At 40.6% G+C, this 19,974-nt stretch overlaps 1 protein-coding gene across 1 annotated transcript in view; it reads right to left on the bottom strand.

Moving 5' to 3' along the window:
- Nucleotides 1–10,405: 10,405 nt before the first annotated feature.
- LOC311137816 (immunoglobulin-like and fibronectin type III domain-containing protein 1) overlaps nucleotides 10,406–19,974 on the bottom strand; it is a gene marked incomplete at its 5' end in the record, with an annotated part of 30,493 nt that continues 20,924 nt past the window's right edge. The window contains 7 exons of the mRNA XM_084172415.1: nucleotides 10,406–10,794; nucleotides 10,919–11,239; nucleotides 11,459–11,755; nucleotides 17,261–17,453; nucleotides 18,964–19,043; nucleotides 19,234–19,362; nucleotides 19,683–19,862. Of these exons, the coding sequence (XP_084028541.1) occupies nucleotides 10,790–10,794; nucleotides 10,919–11,239; nucleotides 11,459–11,755; nucleotides 17,261–17,453; nucleotides 18,964–19,043; nucleotides 19,234–19,362; nucleotides 19,683–19,862 (1,205 nt within the window). The 3' untranslated portion in view covers nucleotides 10,406–10,789. The remainder of the gene's footprint in view (nucleotides 10,795–10,918; nucleotides 11,240–11,458; nucleotides 11,756–17,260; nucleotides 17,454–18,963; nucleotides 19,044–19,233; nucleotides 19,363–19,682; nucleotides 19,863–19,974) is intronic.

Below are 19,974 nucleotides of genomic sequence, written 5' to 3'. Positions count from 1 at the left end.
CTCAGCTCAAAGTTGTTGTGAAGAAACAAGACCAAACAGCAACCAACAAATAAGAAACATTCCTGAATTAGAGAAATATTACAAAACATCATGAATGTTTTGTGTAGGTCAGTATATTTTCACACCAGTTTTAAATGCGTACACTCTTACACATCAATATTATACATGGGGCTGTAATACTTTGGTTGGCTGATTTTGAAGGTGCATTTTAGCCAATCCTCCACAAGAGGTCAAGATTTCATTTCCGCAGCAAAAATAAAAAATGAAAATGAAAAGATTTAAGTAATTGTAATTAAATGTATTGCTTCACATGGAAACAAATAGATGACATAACCCCAGTGAATAATATTGGAAAAATATTTTGTTTAACATATGAATATTACAAAAACGTCAGTAAATATTTTGATCATTAGTAGCTCATTCAAATCATATCCTTTATTTTTAATATTTTAGATGAAACCTGGTCCTGGAAAGGAACGTTGTATCGTCACTTACTAATTTACAGTCGGATGTCTTTAACGTTAATTTGTTTAATCATTTGAAAAACAACAACATCAGAAAGTTCAGCCATCCAGGACAGGGTTTTCAGTAACAATCAGGATAATAATCAAATAACATAAATCTTCACTGGCGGATGTATGGAGCATTAATTATGCCTGCACCAATTTGGTTTTCCACCATCTTGAAGTGATTTTTTAATCAGAGTTATTATTTAAAAAATGTGATCACAGTAAACATGGCATGCATTGAGTTGAAGTGCATTTCAGCAGTTTCCCAATGTCAACCTTCCTACCTTGACCATGGGGCGCCCAGTCATCTCCTGGTAGTAAAAGCGAATGAAGCACATGAATGGAGACAGACAATGGAACTAAGATACTGACAAACTGGCACTGCTTGTTCTTCCCACTGGGCACAGATGTCAATTCAACGTCCATTCCTTTATGACACGTCTATTCCATTTAATTGAAACAACGTTGATTCAACCAGTGTGTGCCCAGTGGGTTAACACTGACAGAAAAGGCAGTGTTAACATACAGTATGCTAACATATATCTCAGTGGTCTACACAGAGCGTACAAAATACAAGAATAGCTACAACATATAACATACAAGGTAAAAATAGGGACAGGTAGCACTACTTGAATTAATCCTAATTGTAATTTAATTGTAGAAGCAGGCATTTCTCAAAATCGCTAAAAGACAGACACAGGACATGTGGTAGAGGGTGCTCTTTGGGTAAAAGGTCTTCAATGCACCCATGTTGTAGTACTAAAATCTCCAAAACAATTTCCCTGTTCAAGCCTACATTTTATTTTACAGCACAATAGTAATGACTATCACTGCCCAGCACATTGCTACCATATTTGTATTTTAAAAAAAATAAGAAATCTGCTTCGAGTCAGTGTTGGTCCCAATAGATAAAAGATGGATTTGCCAGAGAGGCAGAGATGGTTGTAAAATATTTCCATACATCAAATTTCATAAGACTTTATTGATTTCTTTAAGAGGATCTTTAGTGTCCATTCATTCAATCTCTTGTGTTGTATTTACCATCTATCATCTGTTCCATCAAGTAATGCTCCTGGATGACATCGCCATTATAAATTTTTTGTGTAGGTCAGTATATTTTCACACCAGTTTAAAATGCGTACACTCTTACACATCAATATTATACATGGGGCTGTAATACTTTGGTTGGCTGATTTTGAAGGTGCATTTTAGCCAATCCTCCACAAGAGGTCAACATTTCATTTCCGCAGCAAAAGTGAAAATAGAAAAATGGATGTAATTCTAATTAAATGTATTGCTTCACATGGAAACCAATTGAATACATAACCCCAGTGAATAATATTGGAAGAATAAGGAGTAAATAGTTGTATCATTAGTCATTCAAATCATATCCTTTATTTCAAATGAACCCTGGCCCTGGAAATGAATATTTTCCTGTCACTTAATCTTAGGCCATACAAATGTAGTTATCAGTTTAACGGATGTCCCACTTCACATTTCTTGAAAATAAAATATGTTGTACTGAAAAATTGCAAGATTATAGCAAAAATAATGTCCTCAAGCTTCCAGTAAAGAGATACACAACTTCCTATCAGATTATGAATAGCTAAGTGTGCCTCAGACTCGGCCAGGACATGCTTTCAGTGATGTTATCCCACTTTTGACACCAATGGTGAATGGGGGTATCCCATACTGGGACTCAAACCCGGATCCCTGTGACTGCCATTAAAAACCTTAGCCATTACATCAAGAAGCTAGAATCTATTGACAAGGTTGCTAGACTTTTTAATTTTTTATTTTATTTGCTCGCACACATCACTTAAAAAAATTATGAAATCAGTTAAACTGGTAATCAAGTTTGAATGGCCTTGCTGATTTACCATACGATATTACTTAGTGACATCAATTGAAAAACAGCAACATCAGAAAACTCATCCCTCCAGGACAGGGTTTACGGTAACAATCAGGATGATCAATTACATTATCAATTACATTGATCATCATAAAATCACATTAATCTGGAGGATGGGGTATCATGTACGGGAGCATCAATAATGCGTGCACTGATTTCCTTCAGCATACTTGACTATTTTCTGCCACACCCTGAAGTGATTTTTTAAAAATCAGAGTGGTTCTTTAAAATATGATCACTGTAAACATGGCATGCATTGAGTTGAAGTGCATTTCAGCAGTTTCCCAACATCAACCTTCCTACCTTGACCCTGGGGCGCCCAGTCATCTCCTGGTAGTAAAAGCGTATTAAGCACATGAATGGAGACAGACAATAGAACTAAGATACTGACAAACTGGCACTGCTTTGGCTTAACACTGACAGAGAAGGCACACTGGCAGACATATAATAAAATATATCACAGTGGGCTACGCAATGTGTACAAAATACAAGAATAGCTACAACATATAAAAAAAAAAAAAGGGACAGGTAGCACTACTTGAATTAATCCAAATTGTAATTTAGTTGAAGCATTAATTGAAGTTTTTTAATGAATTCTTTATTCTAAAAGACAGACACAGGACATGTGGTAGAGGGTGCTGGTTGGGTAAATGTTCTTCAATACCACGCATGTTGTATTACTGAAATCTCTTAAACTATTCCCCAGTTCAAGCCTATTTTACAGCACAATACTAATGACTGTTCCTACAAAACACGTTGCCTTCATCTTGAGGTATCTTCCAGTGCTACCATATGTTTTCTGCCTGGAGTCAGTGGTCCCAATAAATAAAAGATGGATTGCCAGAGGAGAGAGACGGAGACGGTTGATTTTATTTAGAGTGATTGATTTCATTTAGAGTATCTCTAGTGTCCATACATTCGCACTCTTGTGTCATCCTTATCAGGGGTGCATTGTTTGGAGATAGTTTTACCATCTCTTCCTTCAAGTACCTTGTCCTGTGTGGCCCAGCTGGTAGAGCATGGCGCTTGTTGTGGGTTCGATTCCAACAGGGGCCAGTACAAAAATATATGCACTCACTACTGTATGTCGCTCTGGATAAGACCGTCTACTAAAATGGAATGAAATGAAGTAATGTTTCTGGATGACTGCTTTTCCAGATATATATTTTTTTTTTTCCTGCACCTTTGTATTGCTTGTTTGAAGGGAAGTTCTTGGGACCATTGGACAAGATGAGAAAGGGGCCAGTTTGATGTCTACCAACATGCCCACAAGATCTGGTTTAGAAATGTACAAGGATGTTTTTTGTTCTTCAAATAATGTCCAAGAGATTTGAGATTTACAGATGCAAAGATGGATGTGCAAGATGTGACCAAGATGCTCAGAGGAGCGAACGGTTGATGTCTGTTTCAAATACTTGGCCAGAGTGTACAATATATTCATTTTTCATTTTATTCTCATTCAATTCCTTTTCCAATGGTTGTGGCACTTGAATTAACCAATCATATAAAGGGCTTAGCCTGCAATAACCCACTCATATTAGCTTGAAAGATTGCACAAAGTCAGGGGGAACTTGAAGATGGATAGAGGATGGTCTTATGGGGTCATATAGAGATAAGTTTGATCAAATTTGTTTTTACTTCTCTTGTCTTCTTATTTCTATGTGTAGCCCTGCAGTAGAACTTTAATTTCCATGTTGCTGTACTCCTTTAAACTAAAAGTAATATTTGATATTGGGTGATTTGGATCAACCAAATGTAACCAATGTTTTGGCCAAAAGGGTAGAGAAGGTCAAGGGTTATGTATGATACTTACCCTGCCCTGGTGGGGGTGCAGTTGCCCCTGGTATCTTCATACTGATATCTGGACTTGTTGTAGGCCAATTCAGAGAGTTAGAAAGCTGTTTATGGCTGAAAGAACATTGCAAAAAGTTATACTTTTGTAATTCAGAAAATGATTCATACATTTTCATAACACCTTACCACTGTGGTACATTTTACAAACTGATTTATACATTAATTAGAGATTTGATTAGTGCATGAACATACTCAGGATATTAGGAAGACATTAGACAGTCACTCAATGCTATTTATTCTGAGGTCATTCAGTTTCACATATCCATGCAGACCGGAATCCCTCTTATCATGTCATGTCCTGGTTGTCATGAGGTATCACCATGCCTCGAGACAGCCTTGACAGTCAGCCAAGAGATGCTGGCACTATAAATGGGGAATATGAAACTTCACATGACGACGGACGACTGACTGACTCAGTCTGACTACCTCTAGAGCCAAATGTCTGTGCCAATAGTTTAATCACCCCAATACCAAATTTGGTATTGAGGCAATATTTGGGCCTCAAGAATCTGATTTTGGCAATATTTTGGGAATCAATAAAATATGGTCTGTTACTAAGTCTTTCATTATAGGGTTGTGAAGTCCTTGTCCAGCAGTCTTACAAAATAGGATACATGGGACGTTATCTGAAGTATGGACTGAAGGCCTAGGGAAATGTGTGGTTTTGCTCTCTCAGTTCCCCATTATATTTGACCTTCAAAAATGATCACTCTGACCAATAAAGTTATATTAAGATTGATTTGATATGTTTTGCGTCAGGCGTAACCCTAAACCAGTGGTAAACACATTTATGGGATTCTCTATTTCAAGTGATCCTACTCAATCCATTTGTGACCCTCGGGTGGCTAGCTCATAGGTCACATACCTCATTAAACAATAGGCACGCTGTCTATCAGAACGTAATAATGTCAATCATAGCAACATAATCTTGAATAATAAAAAAAGTAATGTTTCAGTAAAGAGAATTTAAAAATGGTGGTAATGCTTTCCATTATCCAAAAGGGTTATTTGGCTGTCCCCATAGGATAACCATTTTTGGTTCCAGGTAGAACCCTTTTTGGTTTCAGGTAGAACTCTTTTGGGTTCCATGCAGAACCCTCTGTGGAAAGGGTTCTACATGGAACTCAAAAGGGTTCTACCAGGAACCAAAAAAGGTTATTCAAAGGGTTATCCTATGGGGACAGCCGAATAACCTTTTTAGGTTCTAGATAGCACCTTTTTTTTCTAAGAATGTAGTGCCCTGTGTTGACTTATTTCCATGTATTGTATTCCCATTGTTGTTCCCTAGAACTCTATGTATGTTTTCAAAATAACTAACAGCACCTAGGAACTTCAAATCATCCTAGGACATAATTTTTAAATCTCCAAGGATATTAACAATACACAGATTCTCTAGTTATTATTATTAGTTCGTCCTATCCATGCAATAGAATTATATACAATTCTGTAAACTGTGGTTACAATTATATCCAATATTATTATGTAAGACCTGTTAGCAACCTTTCCAGCTCAGGGAATGATAAAATCGTAAAGTTAAACAAAAAAAAAAGACAAAGAAGAATCATCTAAAAGCATAAATACTGATATTCCTGAAAAAAAAGTCATTGTCTTCAATTGGTTGTAATATCGATCGTGATATTCTTCACACTTACAGAGATTTACAAACAAATCCTAATAAACATTCATCTTCTCTTGAAAGTTAAGTTTTAAAGTTTTGTCTAGCAAAATATTCTTCACTCTCCACACCCAATTATTCAATTCTACATTTTAAATAAATTGATATTCAAATGGTGCAGACCACGCCAGAACAGTACCTGAGGCTACACCAGTTAGCTAAGAGTATCATTCAATCACATCTGTCAACAACACCTGTAGAACATCTAGAGCAGGTCTCTCCAACCCTGTTCCTGGAGAGGTTTTCCCTCCAACCTCAGTAGTATCTAACCTGATTCCGTTTATCAACCAGTTATTATTAGAATCAGGTGTGCTAGATTAGGAAAACGGACGGTAGCACTTCAGGAACAGGTTTGGAGAGCCCTGATCTGGAGGGTTGCACAATATGAGACCATATACACTGGGCACATGTCAGTTCAACGTCTAGTTTTGATTTACAGTTGTCAACTAATGTCATTGGATTGAAAAAATTATGAAATGCCCTGATGTTGATCACTTTTTTCAAATCCAATCAGTTTTCCACGTTGATTCAACATCATTTTTTGGTTGAAATTACATGGAAACAATGTTGATTCAACCAGTTTGTGCCCAGTGGGTATTTACATTTCTGCCATTTCAAATGCACCAGACCTAAGTTTACTTCGTCTTTCATATAAAACTCTCAGTGGAGATATACAGTGTTAAGAGTTAAACCACTGAATAAATATCAAGCCACAGGATTAAGTGAATGGCACAAACTCTTCCCTGGTGAGTGTGTGGGAAGCCCTCCCAGGTTCATCCCTGATCAAATAGACCAAGCAGCAGTCTAGAAATTACTCACCTCCCAGTGGTAAGTCCTCTAAGCACAGCTCCTCTCCTTTAGCCCTGTCTTGGCTGTCTCCGATATTTCAGCACTGCCGCCCCCCTTTTGTTAGGTGATAAAGTGGAACACGTAGAAATGCTCCATATACTTACAGTAGACCCATCTGCAGTCACATGGGTAGTCATTTAGTAAATATAATTATATTGACGAGATGGGATCCGGTGTGGGGTTGTAACCCCTGCAGTTGTAACCCCTAGAGAATGCTGCAAGTGGGAGAACATCTTCAATACCCCCCAATCACTGTGGGATCAAGTTGAAAGCTGTAAAATGGTACTCAACACATACCAGGTAGACAGGATGCTGACATCATTGTCATAGCTTAGACATTTCACCAGATCAGTAAAAGCATGCCAAATTTCATCCGGACATTCCATGTAAGTTCATGACAGGTAATACACATCACCTTACTGCTAAGTCTGTAAAGTACTTAAGTAAAAATACTTTAAAGTACTACTTAAGTAGTTTTTTTTAGGGTATCTGTACTTTACTATTTATATTTTTGACTACTTTTACTTCACTACATTCCTAAACAAAATAATGTACTTTTTACTCCATACAGTTTCCCTGACACACAAAAGTACTCATTGAGTGCTTAGCAGGACAGGAAAATGGTCAAATTCACGCACCTATCAAGAGAATATCCCTGGTCATCCCTACTGCCTCTGATCTGGCGGACTCACTAAACACATACTTCATTTGTAAATAATGTCTGAATGTTAGAGTGTGCCCCTGGCTATCCATAATTCAATAAAAAAACAAGAAAATGGTGCCGTCTGGTTTGCTTAATATAAGGAATTTGAAATTATTTGTACTTTTACTTTTGTTACTTAAGTATATTTTAGCAATTACATTTAATTTTGATACGTTCGTATATTTAAAACCAAATACTGTTAGACTTTTACTCAAGTAGTATTTTACTGTGACTTTCACTTTTGCTTGAGTCGTTTTCTATTAAGATATCTTTACTTTTACTCAAGTATGAAAATTGGGTACTTTTTCCATCACTGAGGATTTAGGGCTCCACAATGGCCATGTAATGACCTGCTATTTTTTATGTTTTTATTTAACCTTTATTTAACAAGGCAAGTTAGTTAAGAACAAATTCTTATTTACAATGATGGCCTACCCCGGCCAAACCCGGTGACGGGCTAATAATTTACGTAAAGGATTTAGACTTGCTGTTTCACAAGGTCTCCAGAAACACGATCGCTCAACTATGTAGTTTATTGGCCTGTAAATGTGAATGTGAGACTTTTTATTTGGAAGGGAAAAAACATGTGATTCTAGTTAGTCTAATTATGAAGTGGCATATGGTTCTCCCACTTAGCAATAACAAAAATACCAATATCAATATCCAGTGAGTGGGTTTAGATCAAGTTCAATGACTCATACTGATCCTGATCAAGACCTAATAAAAATACATCCGCGTCTTGGCAAGGTGGTGCGTGTACATGGCTCTGGGGGGATTGGTTTCAAATTGACAGGTTTCACCAGACTTGACATGCTCAGACAGCTTGAATAGGAGAGGCTGTGACCTAACAGCAGGGACAACTCAGACTGGCCTCATGAAAGGAGAGGCTGTGACCTAACAGCAGGGACAACTCAGACTGGCCTCATGAAAGGAGAGGCTGTGACCTAACAGCAGGGAAAACTCAGAGGCACGACAGGAGGACAAACATAAACGTCACTCTCTGACCTGACAGACAACATGGCGACAGTAAACCGCCACACACCCATAGACAATATAAAACACCTGTGACCTGACAGACAACATGGCGACAGTCAACCGCCACACACCCATAGACAATATAAAACACCTGTGACCTGACAGACAACATGGCGACAGTCAACCGCCACACACCCATAGACAATATAAAACACCTGTGACCTGACAGACAACATGGCGACAGTCAACCGCCACACACCCATAGACAATATAAAACACCTGTGACCTGACAGACAACATGGCGACAGTCAACCGCCACACACCCATAGACAATATAAAACACCTGTGACCTGACAGACAACATGGCGACAGTCAACCGCCACACACCCATAGACAATATAAAACACCTGTGACCTGACAGACAACATGGCGACAGTCAACCGCCACACACCCATAGACAATATAAAACACCTGTGACCTGACAGACAACATGGCGACAGTCAACCGCCCCACACCCATAGACAATATAAAACACCTGTGACCTGGCAGTGAACAGGGCGACAGTCTACCAACATAGCACCTTGCCTCGGGACAAAACAAAAACACCTGTTTGTTCATACATCATTATAAGAATAGTATCACCCTTCCTCCTCAATCCCTCATTAAACCATAGAAGAAATATGAACATGTTATTACTGTAAGATGTATTGTGTTGATCTAATGAGGTGAAGAACTGGTTGCAGGTGGATGTGGGTAGTCAAGCTCACCAGACGTGATTCATATAGCAACAGCATTACATATAATTACAAAAATGTGTTTGAACTTCAGGGGGTTGTCTATACAAATAGAATACACTGGGAGAGGGAAATTGAGTTTTATTGTTCTTGACAACATTGCTGATTTTCAATAATGCAATTGGACATTAGACCCTACTGACTAAATGGAAGGTACCCATACCGGTGAGGTGGATTCACCAAAGTGCATAGCATCGAAGCACAATTTGTGATTGCAAACACATCTCTTGCATTGAACAGAAACACATCGATTAAATAGAAGTCTCAAAGACATAGTGGGCAAGTCCTGAACTTGATGGAATCTGATCGTATAACTTTAGTATGATACAATGGCTTATTTGTTATGACAAATATGTTGTGACCTGTAACTGTAGCCGTGTGTGATTCATGATATGGGTTATGAGTGAGTCATGATATGACAACCTCAATGGCTTCCCAGCAAACCTTTCATGGTCATTTGGCCGGAGACATAATAACGACTAATTCTATATCTGCACAATTATGGTCCTTTCAGAGATGATTTATTGAGGGGCTTAAGTGGATATTTTTGGAAATGCAATGAAAATGTACACTTGACACGTAATGCCTGAATGTTGAACTGCTGGGTCGTTCATAGATGACGTGGTCTAGGATGCTTGATGTTATTGGAATCCTGGGATGACTGGAACCATGCTGAGTCAAGCGCTATTCATACTGCAATATGAAAACAATGCTGTGCTGCTGGTCACAGTAATGACATCAATATCTCAAATGTCGGGATCTGGCGCCTCTGTGCTGGCCATTAGGTTCATTGTGTCATTTCAGAATGTTTCAGGAATAACATACTGTATAGGCCTATCAATGAAATAACTACAGATGTAGGATCCTAATTTGAGCCAGTTTGCAACAACAGCGAATGTGAATTATTATGTGGATTATAATTAATATACATTTCTGTAGGGGTTGATATATTTTTCATTAGGGAAAATCAGGTCTGAAATATCAAAGTGGAAATTACGAACTTCAGAAGCCTTTTTAAACCTCAAATACAATACAAGTTTTACATTTCCTGCAACAGGGTGATCAAATTAAGACTAAAGAGATATTACTTATACATTATGTATTCACCTGAAGGAAAAGTCATCAGACCAGAATGCCAATTGCTGTATTTATTGTATTTTTCCAAAGTACATTTTTGAATTTCTCAAAGAAACAAAAAGATTGTGCTATTCTTGATAATGACTTAATGCTTCAATTTAATTTACTTATCATTTGAGATAAATAATTCAGTCAATATAGTAAATGGAACAAAAAAACAAATATTAGCTAAGTCTGTCAGACAACTGAAGATAAGTTGGCCAGTAACATAACTAATGAGTAATACACAACATGTAGTCATGTATCCAGCATACATGTACCAAAACTCTAACATATTCAAATATTACTTAACATATTCAAATATTCCTTAAATAAATATATTTTTCTACATAGAATCAAGGAGAGCAGAAGAAAACATCCAAGGTAATTCATCAATGTGATTTAGTCTGTGAAGAAAAAAAACAAAGAGAGAAAATAAAGAAAATTAGTAATGAAATAATCACAAAAATTGTATCCAAATCAACACAGACATCACTTCTATAATAGAAATACGTCTTTTCAGAGGCTTACCTTTAACAACAAGTTTAGTGGAGCACTCTGCCTTGCCGAAGGAGTTAACTGCCACAACTTTGTATTCTCCGGCGTCCTTGGGCCTGACCCTAAGGATGTACATGGAGCACACGCCGTACGAGTTGGTGATGTAGTAGTTGCTGTCACCATTGATGCAGACGTTGTTCAGGTGCCATGTAACGCTTGGTGTGGGGCATCCCCGGATGGCGCAGGTCATGTACATCTGGTATCCTTTTGGTGGCGAGTGCACCTTCAGGGGGACCAGGACAGACGGTGCTTTCTCAAAGCTGACTGCCACTGGCGTGTTTGTGTTTATAGGAACTAGATAGAAAAAAAGAACAAAGTACATTTAAACGGTAAAGCATAATTGTGGATTTGGAAAACATTCCATTTCATCTCAGTCAAGTCAGGAGACTAATGTCACATTATATTTATGGATTCCAGTAAAGGCCACTTGTTTCCAACAATGCTAATCCATTGTCTGATTAAACTTGGTTAAAAGAGACTTAAACCCAAACCTAAACTGACAGCTGAACTCACTTCTGTTGCTGTTGATGCCCCAGGTGGGTGACATGGAGGGGTCTGACATGCCCATGTCGTTCTTGGCATAGATTTTGAAGTGGTACTCCCTTCCAGGCATGATGTTATTGGCCGTATATGAGTTGTCAAAGATGCGGTCTGCCACAGTGTGCCACATGCGTGTGCTGGAGTCGTGCTCGGCCACCATGTAATACAGCCTGTTGTCCAGCTCCTGGTCTGGAGAGGCCTCCCAGGACACAATGACTTTGCCATGGACAATCTGCTCCAGCTCCACTGCACCGGGAGGCTTTGGCTCATCTGGCACCACACAAGAGAGGAGAATATCAGTTACATAGGCTAACAGAGGTTTTGCAGTATATGACGAGACTGAATCCTATATGAAGATGTGCTTGTGTAATTCATTTTTTAAATCTCTGATTGATATGATATTTTATTTTATTTTTATTTCACCTTTATTTAACCAGGTAAACCAGTTGAGAACAGGTTCTCATTTACAACTGTGACCTGGCCAAGACAAAGCAAAGTAGTGCAACAAAAAAAAAAAAAACAACACAGAGTTACATATGGGGTAAAAAATAAAATAAACATAAAGTCAGAGATACAACAGAAAATATATATACAGTGTGTGCAAATGTAGCAAGTTATGGAGGTAAGGCAATAAATAGGCTATAGTGCAGAATAATTACAATAGTATTAACACTGGAATGCTAGATGTGCAAGAGATTATGTGCAAATAGAGATAATGGGGTGCAAAAGAGCAAATTAAATAACAATATAGGGATGAGGTAGTTGGGTGGGCTAATTTCAGATGGGCTGTGTACAGGTGCAGTGATCGGTAAGGTGCTCTGACAACTGATGCTTAAAGTTATTGAGGGAGATAAGAGTCTCCAGCTTCAGAGATTTTTGCAATTCGTTCCAGTCATTGGCAGCAGAGAACTGGAAGGAATGGCGGCCAAAGGAGGTGTTGGCTTTGGGAATGACCAGTGAGATATACCTGCTGGAGCGCAGACTACGGGTGGGTGCTGCTATGGTGACCAATGAGCTAAGATAAGGCGGGGATTTGCCTAGCAGTGATTTATAGATGGCCTGGAGCCAGTGGGTTTGACGACGAACATGTAGTGAGGACCAGCCAACAAGAGCGTACAGGTCACAGTGGTGGGTAGTGTATGGGGCTTTGGAGACAAAACGGATGGCACTGTGATAGACTACATCCAATTTGCTGAGTAGAGTGTTGGAGGCTATTTTATAAATGACATCGCCGAAGTCAAGGATCGGTAGGATAGTCAGTTTTACGAGGGCATGTTTGGCAGCATGAGTGAAGGAGGCTTTGTTGCGAAATAGGAAGCCGATCCTAGATTTAACTTTGGATTGGAGATTCTTTATGTGAGTCTGGAAGTTGAGTTTACAGTCTAACCAGACACCTAGGTATTTGTAGTTGTCCACATACTCTAGGTCAGACCCGTCGAGAGTGGTGATTCTAGTCGGGTGGGCGGGTGCTAGCAGCGTTCGATTGAAAAGCATGCATTTAGTTTTACTAGTGTTTAAGAGCAGTTGAAGGCTACTGAAGGATTGTTGTATGGCATTGAAGCTCGTTTGGAGGTTTGTTAACACAGTGTCCAATGAAGGGCCAGATGTATACAAAATGGTGTCGTCTGCGTAGAGGTGGATCTGAGAGTCACCAGCAGCAAGAGCGACATCATTGATATACACGGAGAAAAGTGTCGGCCCAAGAATTGAACCCTGTGGCACCCCCATAGAGACTGCCATAGGTCCAGACAACAGGCCCTCCGATTTGACACACTGAACTCTATCTGAGAAGTAGTTGGTGAACCAGGCGAGGCAGTCATTTGAGAAACCAAGGCTATTTAGTCTGCCAATAAGAATGCGGTGGTTGACAGAGTCGAAAGCCTTGGCCAGGTCGATGAAGACGGCTGCACAGTACTGTCTATTATCAATCGCGGTTATAATATCGTTTAGGACCTTGAGCGTGGCTGAAGTGCACCCGTGACCAGCTCGGAAACCAGATTGCATAGCGGAGAAGGTACGGTGGTATTCGAAATGGTCGATGATCTGTTTATTAACTTGGCTTTCGAATACTTTCGAAAGGCAGGGCAGGATGGATATAGGTCTGTAGCAGTTTGGATCTAGAGTGTCACCCCCTTTGAAGAGGGGGATGACCGCGGCAGCTTTCCAATCTCTGGGGATCTCAGACGTTATGAAAGAGAGGTTGAACAGACTAGTAATAGCGGTTGCGACAATTTCGGCGGCTAGTTTTAGGAAGAAAGGGTCCAGATTGTCTAGCCCAGCTGATTTGTATGGGTCCAGATTTTGCAGCGCTTTCAAAACATCAGCTGTCTGAATTTGTGTGAAGGAGAAGCGGGGGGGGCATGGGCAAGTTGCAGCAGAGGGTGCAGAGTTGGTGGCCGGGTTAGTGGTAGCCAGATGGAAAGCATGGCCAGCTGTAGCAAAATGCTTGTTGAAATTCTCGATTATTGTAGATTTATCGGTGGTGATAGTGTTTCCTAGCCTCAGTGCAGTGGGCAGCTGGGAGGAAGTGCTCTTATTCTCCATGGACTTTACAGTGTCCCAAAACTTTTTGGAGTTAGTGCTACAGGATGCAAATTTCTGTTTGAAAAAGTTAGCCTTTGCTTTCCTGACTGCTTGTGTATATTGGTTCCTAACTTCCCTGAAAAGTTGCATATCGCGGGGGCTATTTGATGCTAATGCTGTACGCCACAGGATGTTTTTGTGCTGGTCAAGGGCAGTCAAGTCTGAGGAGAACCAGGGGCTATATCGGTTCTTAGTTCTGTATTTTTTGAAAGGGGCATGTTTATTTAAGATTGAGAGGAAATTACTTTTAAGGAACAACCAGGCATCCTCTACTGACGGAATGAGATCTATATCCATCCAGGATACCTGGGCCAGGTCAATTAGGAAGGCCTCCTCGCTAAAGTGTTTTAGGGAGCGTTTGACAGTGATGAGGGGTGGTTGTTTGACCGCGGACCCGTTACGGACGCAGGCAATAAGGCAGTGATCGCTGAGATCCTGGTTGAAGACAGCTGAGGTGTATTTAGAGGGTATGTTAGTCAGGATGATATCTATGAGGGTACCTATGTTTAAGGATTTAGGGTTGTACCTGGTAGGTTCGTTGATAATTTGCGTGAGGTTGAGGGCATCTAGCTTGGATTGTAGGATGGCTGGGGTATTAAGCATATCCCAATTTAGGTCACCAAGCAGTACAAACTCAGAGGATAAATGGGGGGCAATCAGTTCACATATGGTGTCCAGGGCACAGCTGGGGGCTGAGGGGGGTCTGTAGCAAGCGGCAACAGTGAGAGACTTATTTCTGGAAAGGTGGATTTTTAGAAGTAGAAGCTCAAACTGTTTGGGCACAGACCTGGATAGTATGATAGAGCTCTGCAGGCTATCTCTACAGTAGATTGCAACTCCACCCCCTTTGGCAGTTCTATCTAGACGGAAAATGTTGTAGTTGGGGATGGAAATTTCAGAATTTTTGGTGGCCTTCCTGAGCCAGGATTCAGACACTGCTAGAACATCAGGGTTGGCAGAGTGTGCTAACGCAGTGAATAACTCAAACTTAGGAAGTAGACTTCTGATATTTACGTGCAAGAAACCAAGACTTTTGCGATTACAGAAGTCAACAAATGATAGCTCCTGGGGTGTAGGAGTGATACTGGGGGCTACAGGGCCTGGGTTAGCCTCTACATCACCAGAGGAACAGAGGAGGACTAGAATAAGGATACGGCTAAAGGCTTTAAGAACTGGTCTTCTAGTGCGTTGGGTACAGAGAATAAAGGGGGCAGTTCTCCGGGCATTGTAGAAAAGATTCAGGGCATTATGTACAGACAAGGATATGGAAGGACATGAGTAAAGTGGAGGTAAACCTAAGCGTTGGGTAACACTGAAAGAGATAGTATCTCTAGAGGCATCAATTGAATCGGTTTCTGAGTGTATTGGTGGAGGGACAAAGGAGCTAACTAAGGCATGTTTAGCTAGGCTGGGGGGTCTACAGTGATATAGTACAATTAGAAATAACCGAAACAACAATAAACTAACCATGTTTGGGCTGAGGCTAAACATAAACAGGATGTAGTACCGTAAAAAGGAACAGTCCAGCAGATATCAGCTGTATAGCTGAGTTATCATAAGGTCCGGTGGTGAAACACTAGTAAGAGGCCACGGCTAGCGTGTGCTAGCGGGCCAGGGCTAGCAGATGGATGGAATCTTCGTGGTTAACGTCGTAACCACATCAGACGATTTCGTCGGCAGACCAGTCGTGTAGGATCGGCGGGGCTCCGCGTCAATACTATGTGGTCCCGTCCAGTTGATAGAGAGGTAGATATCCGGGAGATGGGCCTAGCTCAGGTTGATTAGCCAGACCACAGCGTCCGTTTTGTTGTAGCCAGCTGGTGGCGATGAATCCGGAGTTAAAGGTCCAGTGAATCAGTGATTCCGCGGAAGAACTGATATGTTCTGGGTCGATAACGCGCTGTGCAGACTGGCCGAATATCCGGTGATCAATGTCCAGTGATTAAAATTAATCCCGCGGAAAAAAACCAATGTTCTGGATGAAAACACCTTAGCTGTGGCTAAAAGCAAATAGCAAGTAGCTAGTTAGCTGGCTAGCTAGTTTCAACTGGAGATTCTAGATTCTAGATAAAGGTAAGTCAATAATAGAATCCGTTCCACATTGAGTGAGGCGGGTTGCAGGAAAGTATATCTTGTAGAAGGATGAAAAGTCTGATAGGGAAATATGTACGAAAAATGTACGAAAATAGAGTATTTACAGGCTATATACAGACAGACGATAAAAAACAACTGCACTACCTCGCCATCTTGGACTGCCTTGATAAGTGCCTTGATAAGTGCAAGATTACTTAGAATTTGTCCCAGTGAGAAGACCACAAAAGTAGAAGACCACAACAGTATAAGACTTAAACAGTAGAATACTTCAACAGTAGAAGACTTCAACAGTAGAAGACTTCAACAGTATAAGATTTCAACAGTAGAATATTTCAACAGTAGAAGACTTCAACAGTAGAATACTTCAACAGTAGAAGACTTCAACAGTATAAAACTTCAACAGTATAAGACTTCAACAGTATACGACTTCAACAGTAGAAGACTTCAACAGTATAAGACTTCAACAGAATAAGACTTCAAATTATAAGACTTCAACAGTATAAGACTTCAACAGTATAAGACTTCAACAGTAGAATACTTCAACAGTAGAAAACTTCAACAGTACAAGACTTCAACAGTAGAATAATTCAACAGTATAAGACTTCAACAGTATAAGACTTCAACGGTATAAGACTTCAACAGTATAAGACTTCAACGGTATAAGACTTCAACAGTAGAATACTTCAACAGTAGAATACTTCAACAGTAGAAGACTTCAACAGTAGAAGATTTCAACAGTAGAATACTTCAACAGTAGAATACTTCAACAGTAGAAGACTTCAACAGTAGAATAATTTAACAGTATAATATTTTAACAGTAGAAGACTTCAACAGTATAAGACTTCAAAGTATAAGACTTCAACAGTATAAGACTTCAACAGTATAAGACTTCAACAGTAGAAGACTTCAACAGTAGAAGACCTCAACAGCATAAGACTTCAACGGTATAAGACCTCAGCAGTAGAAGATTTCAACAGTTAAAGACTTCAACAGTCATGTCTTGTTCATACAAAGTTTTGTAGGACAATCTAACCAGGTCACACAAGGATATCTTCTTTTGCCAGTAGAACATAATAACAAAGGGGTATTTGGAATTACCTGTGACCAGGACCTCAATGTCAAAGCTGGCCTCTCCAACTTTATTCTTAGCCACAATGGTGAAGTTTCCTGAATCAGAGCGTGTTGATGAGGGGATCACAAGCTGGGAACAGCCCTCTGTGTTGATGATCTGTATAAAACCGGATACAGGCTCATCGTCCTTCATCCAAGTGATCTCTGGTGGAGGCTCAGCCTAAAGACAATTTCAACAGCATTAGATTAGAGAGAACAACTGTTGGTTGGATTTGCCACATGTTTTGCTGTTGTACATTATTTGTTTTTTTACACCCCTTTATTGATCTTGTCTCATCCCTTCAACTCCCCAACAGGCTCGGGAGAGTCATGTGTCCTCCGAAACATGACCCGCATAACCGCGCTCGTTAACACCCGCCAGATCCAATGTGTCGGAGGAAACACTGTTCAACTTGGGTCAGCCTGCAGGCACCCGGCTCGCCACAAGTAGTCGCTAGTGCGCGATGTGCCAAGTAAAGCCCCCCTGGCCAAACCCTCCCCTAACCCGGACGACACTGGGCTAATTTTGCACCGTCCTATGGGACTCCCGGCCACGGCCGGTTGTGGCACAGCCCAGGAATGAACCCGGGTCTGTAGTAACACCTCTAGCACTGCGATGCAGTGCCTTAGACCGCTGCGCCACTTGGGAGGCCCGTACACACCTTTTCTATTCATATAATATCCATGCTATCTTTACACACCACTAGGTACACCCATCTAGTAGCGGTCGGACCCCCCTTTCCTGCAAGAACAGCCTGAATTCTTCGGGCATGGAAACGTTGCTCACTTGGTATGAAGGGACCTAACGTGTGGCAGGAAAACATTCTCCACACCATTACACCACCTCCACCAGCCTGTACCGTTGACACCAGTCAGGATGCGGCCCATACTCCAAATCCTGACTGCCATCAGCAGACCATTACAAGGCAATGTTTTTCCACTCCTCAATTGTCCAGTGATGGTGATCTCGTGCCCACTGGAGCTGCTTCTTCTTGTTTTTAGCTGATAGGAGTGGAACCCGGTGTGGTCGTCTGCTACTATAGCCCATCCGTTCCAAGATGCCGTTCTAGACACAACTGTTGTACTGCACCGTTATTTGCCTGTTTGTGGCCCACCTGTTAGTTTGCACAATTCTTGCCATTCTCCTTCGACCTCTCGTCAACGAGCTGTTTTCGCCCACAGGACTGCCTCTGACTGGATGTTTTTTGTTTGTCATACCATTCTCAGTAAACCCTACACACTGTCTTGTGAAAAGCCCAGTAGGCCAGCTGTTTCTGAGATACTGGAACGGCCTGTCTGGCACCGACGATCATACATACCACGCTCAAAGTCGCTCGTTTTGCCCATTCTGACGTTCAATCAAACAGTAACTGAATGCTCCGATGCCTGTCTGCCTGCTTTATATAGCAAGCCACGGCAACGTGACTCACTGTCTGTAGGAGTGAACCCTTTTCATGAACATGGTGGTGTACCTAATAAACTGGCTGATGAGTGTGCATTTATATTCCGGTCTCTGACATTGCTTTCTTAATTACTACTTTATTTTTTGGGGGGGGGGATTATGTGTGTGTTTTTTTATTTTAATGTTTTATTGCTAGGGATTCCGACACTGTTGTAGCTAGAAACACAAGCGATAGCATCTGCACATCTGTGTACACGATCAATACATTTTATTTTATTTTGTTGATTACCTCATACAGAACTTTGATTCTCACAGAATTTCCCGCCCTGATCACCATGAAGTCCTCTGGATCTTTGAATGTAGGCTTCACTGAAAAACAAACAAACAGGAAGTGTATTTTTAGGAAGTGTTCGACACTGGCCACACATTGGCTCTACCAGGTCATTTTCTTCCTCTGGACTGAGGCTAACAACATTTTAAGTTTATTGCTGGTGGACAAATAAATGGTCATCTCTTACTTCTACAGACTGCATGCAGATGGATAATTGAGGAGACTTACTGTTGGGATTCTTTGCAGTCACCATCACAGAGGGGAGACTGAACTCTCCCGCCCCAGAAACATTGATGGCCGATACCCTGAACTCATACTCCGCCCCCTCAACAACATCTTTCACCGCATACTCCAGCACTATGGTTGAAGTATATACAAGAAAATGCATTTGAAAGGTAACATCTGCATCCTTATTTCATCCAGCTTCCAGAACAAAGTATTCTGATTGACATCTATTTGATTGACGTTCTTAATTTAAGGTTAGGGTTAGGCATTAGGGTTAGCAGTGTGGTTAAGGTTTTGTTTAAAATCAGATTGTATGACTTTGTGACTGTGCCAGCTAGTGACTACCCCGCAGAGCATGAGGCATCTCAATAAATGCCAACCTGATGATGGGCATGATGTGTCAAATTCTCTATTTAAAAAAAGACCAACAATTTGTAATCTGAAATCCAGACCTTCAATAGGCTCAGTGACTGGGTTCAAAGCGATCCACTGAGCTGTGTCCTTCTTGCGTTTCTCCAGTTGATAGCCATCAATCTTAATTCCTCCGTCATCTTCCGGGGGCTCCCATTTCAGGTTGATGCAGGTCTTTGACGCGCTGACCACTTTGGGTGCTCCTGGTCGGCCAGCAAATACTAATACATGGAGATAAGATAAAATAATAATGAAAACAATGAACAAGTACGGTAGAGATGGAGGAATGAGGCTCACCATTGGCTCACCCAAGTAACACATTTTATTACACTC

The sequence above is a fragment of the Coregonus lavaretus genome (assembly GCF_964263955.1).
Source record: "Coregonus lavaretus genome assembly, chromosome: 12".
Taxonomy (NCBI): domain Eukaryota; kingdom Metazoa; phylum Chordata; class Actinopteri; order Salmoniformes; family Salmonidae; genus Coregonus; species Coregonus lavaretus.
The sequence above is the reverse complement of the archived record's forward strand: the minus strand, read 5'-3'. Positions and strand labels throughout refer to the sequence as shown.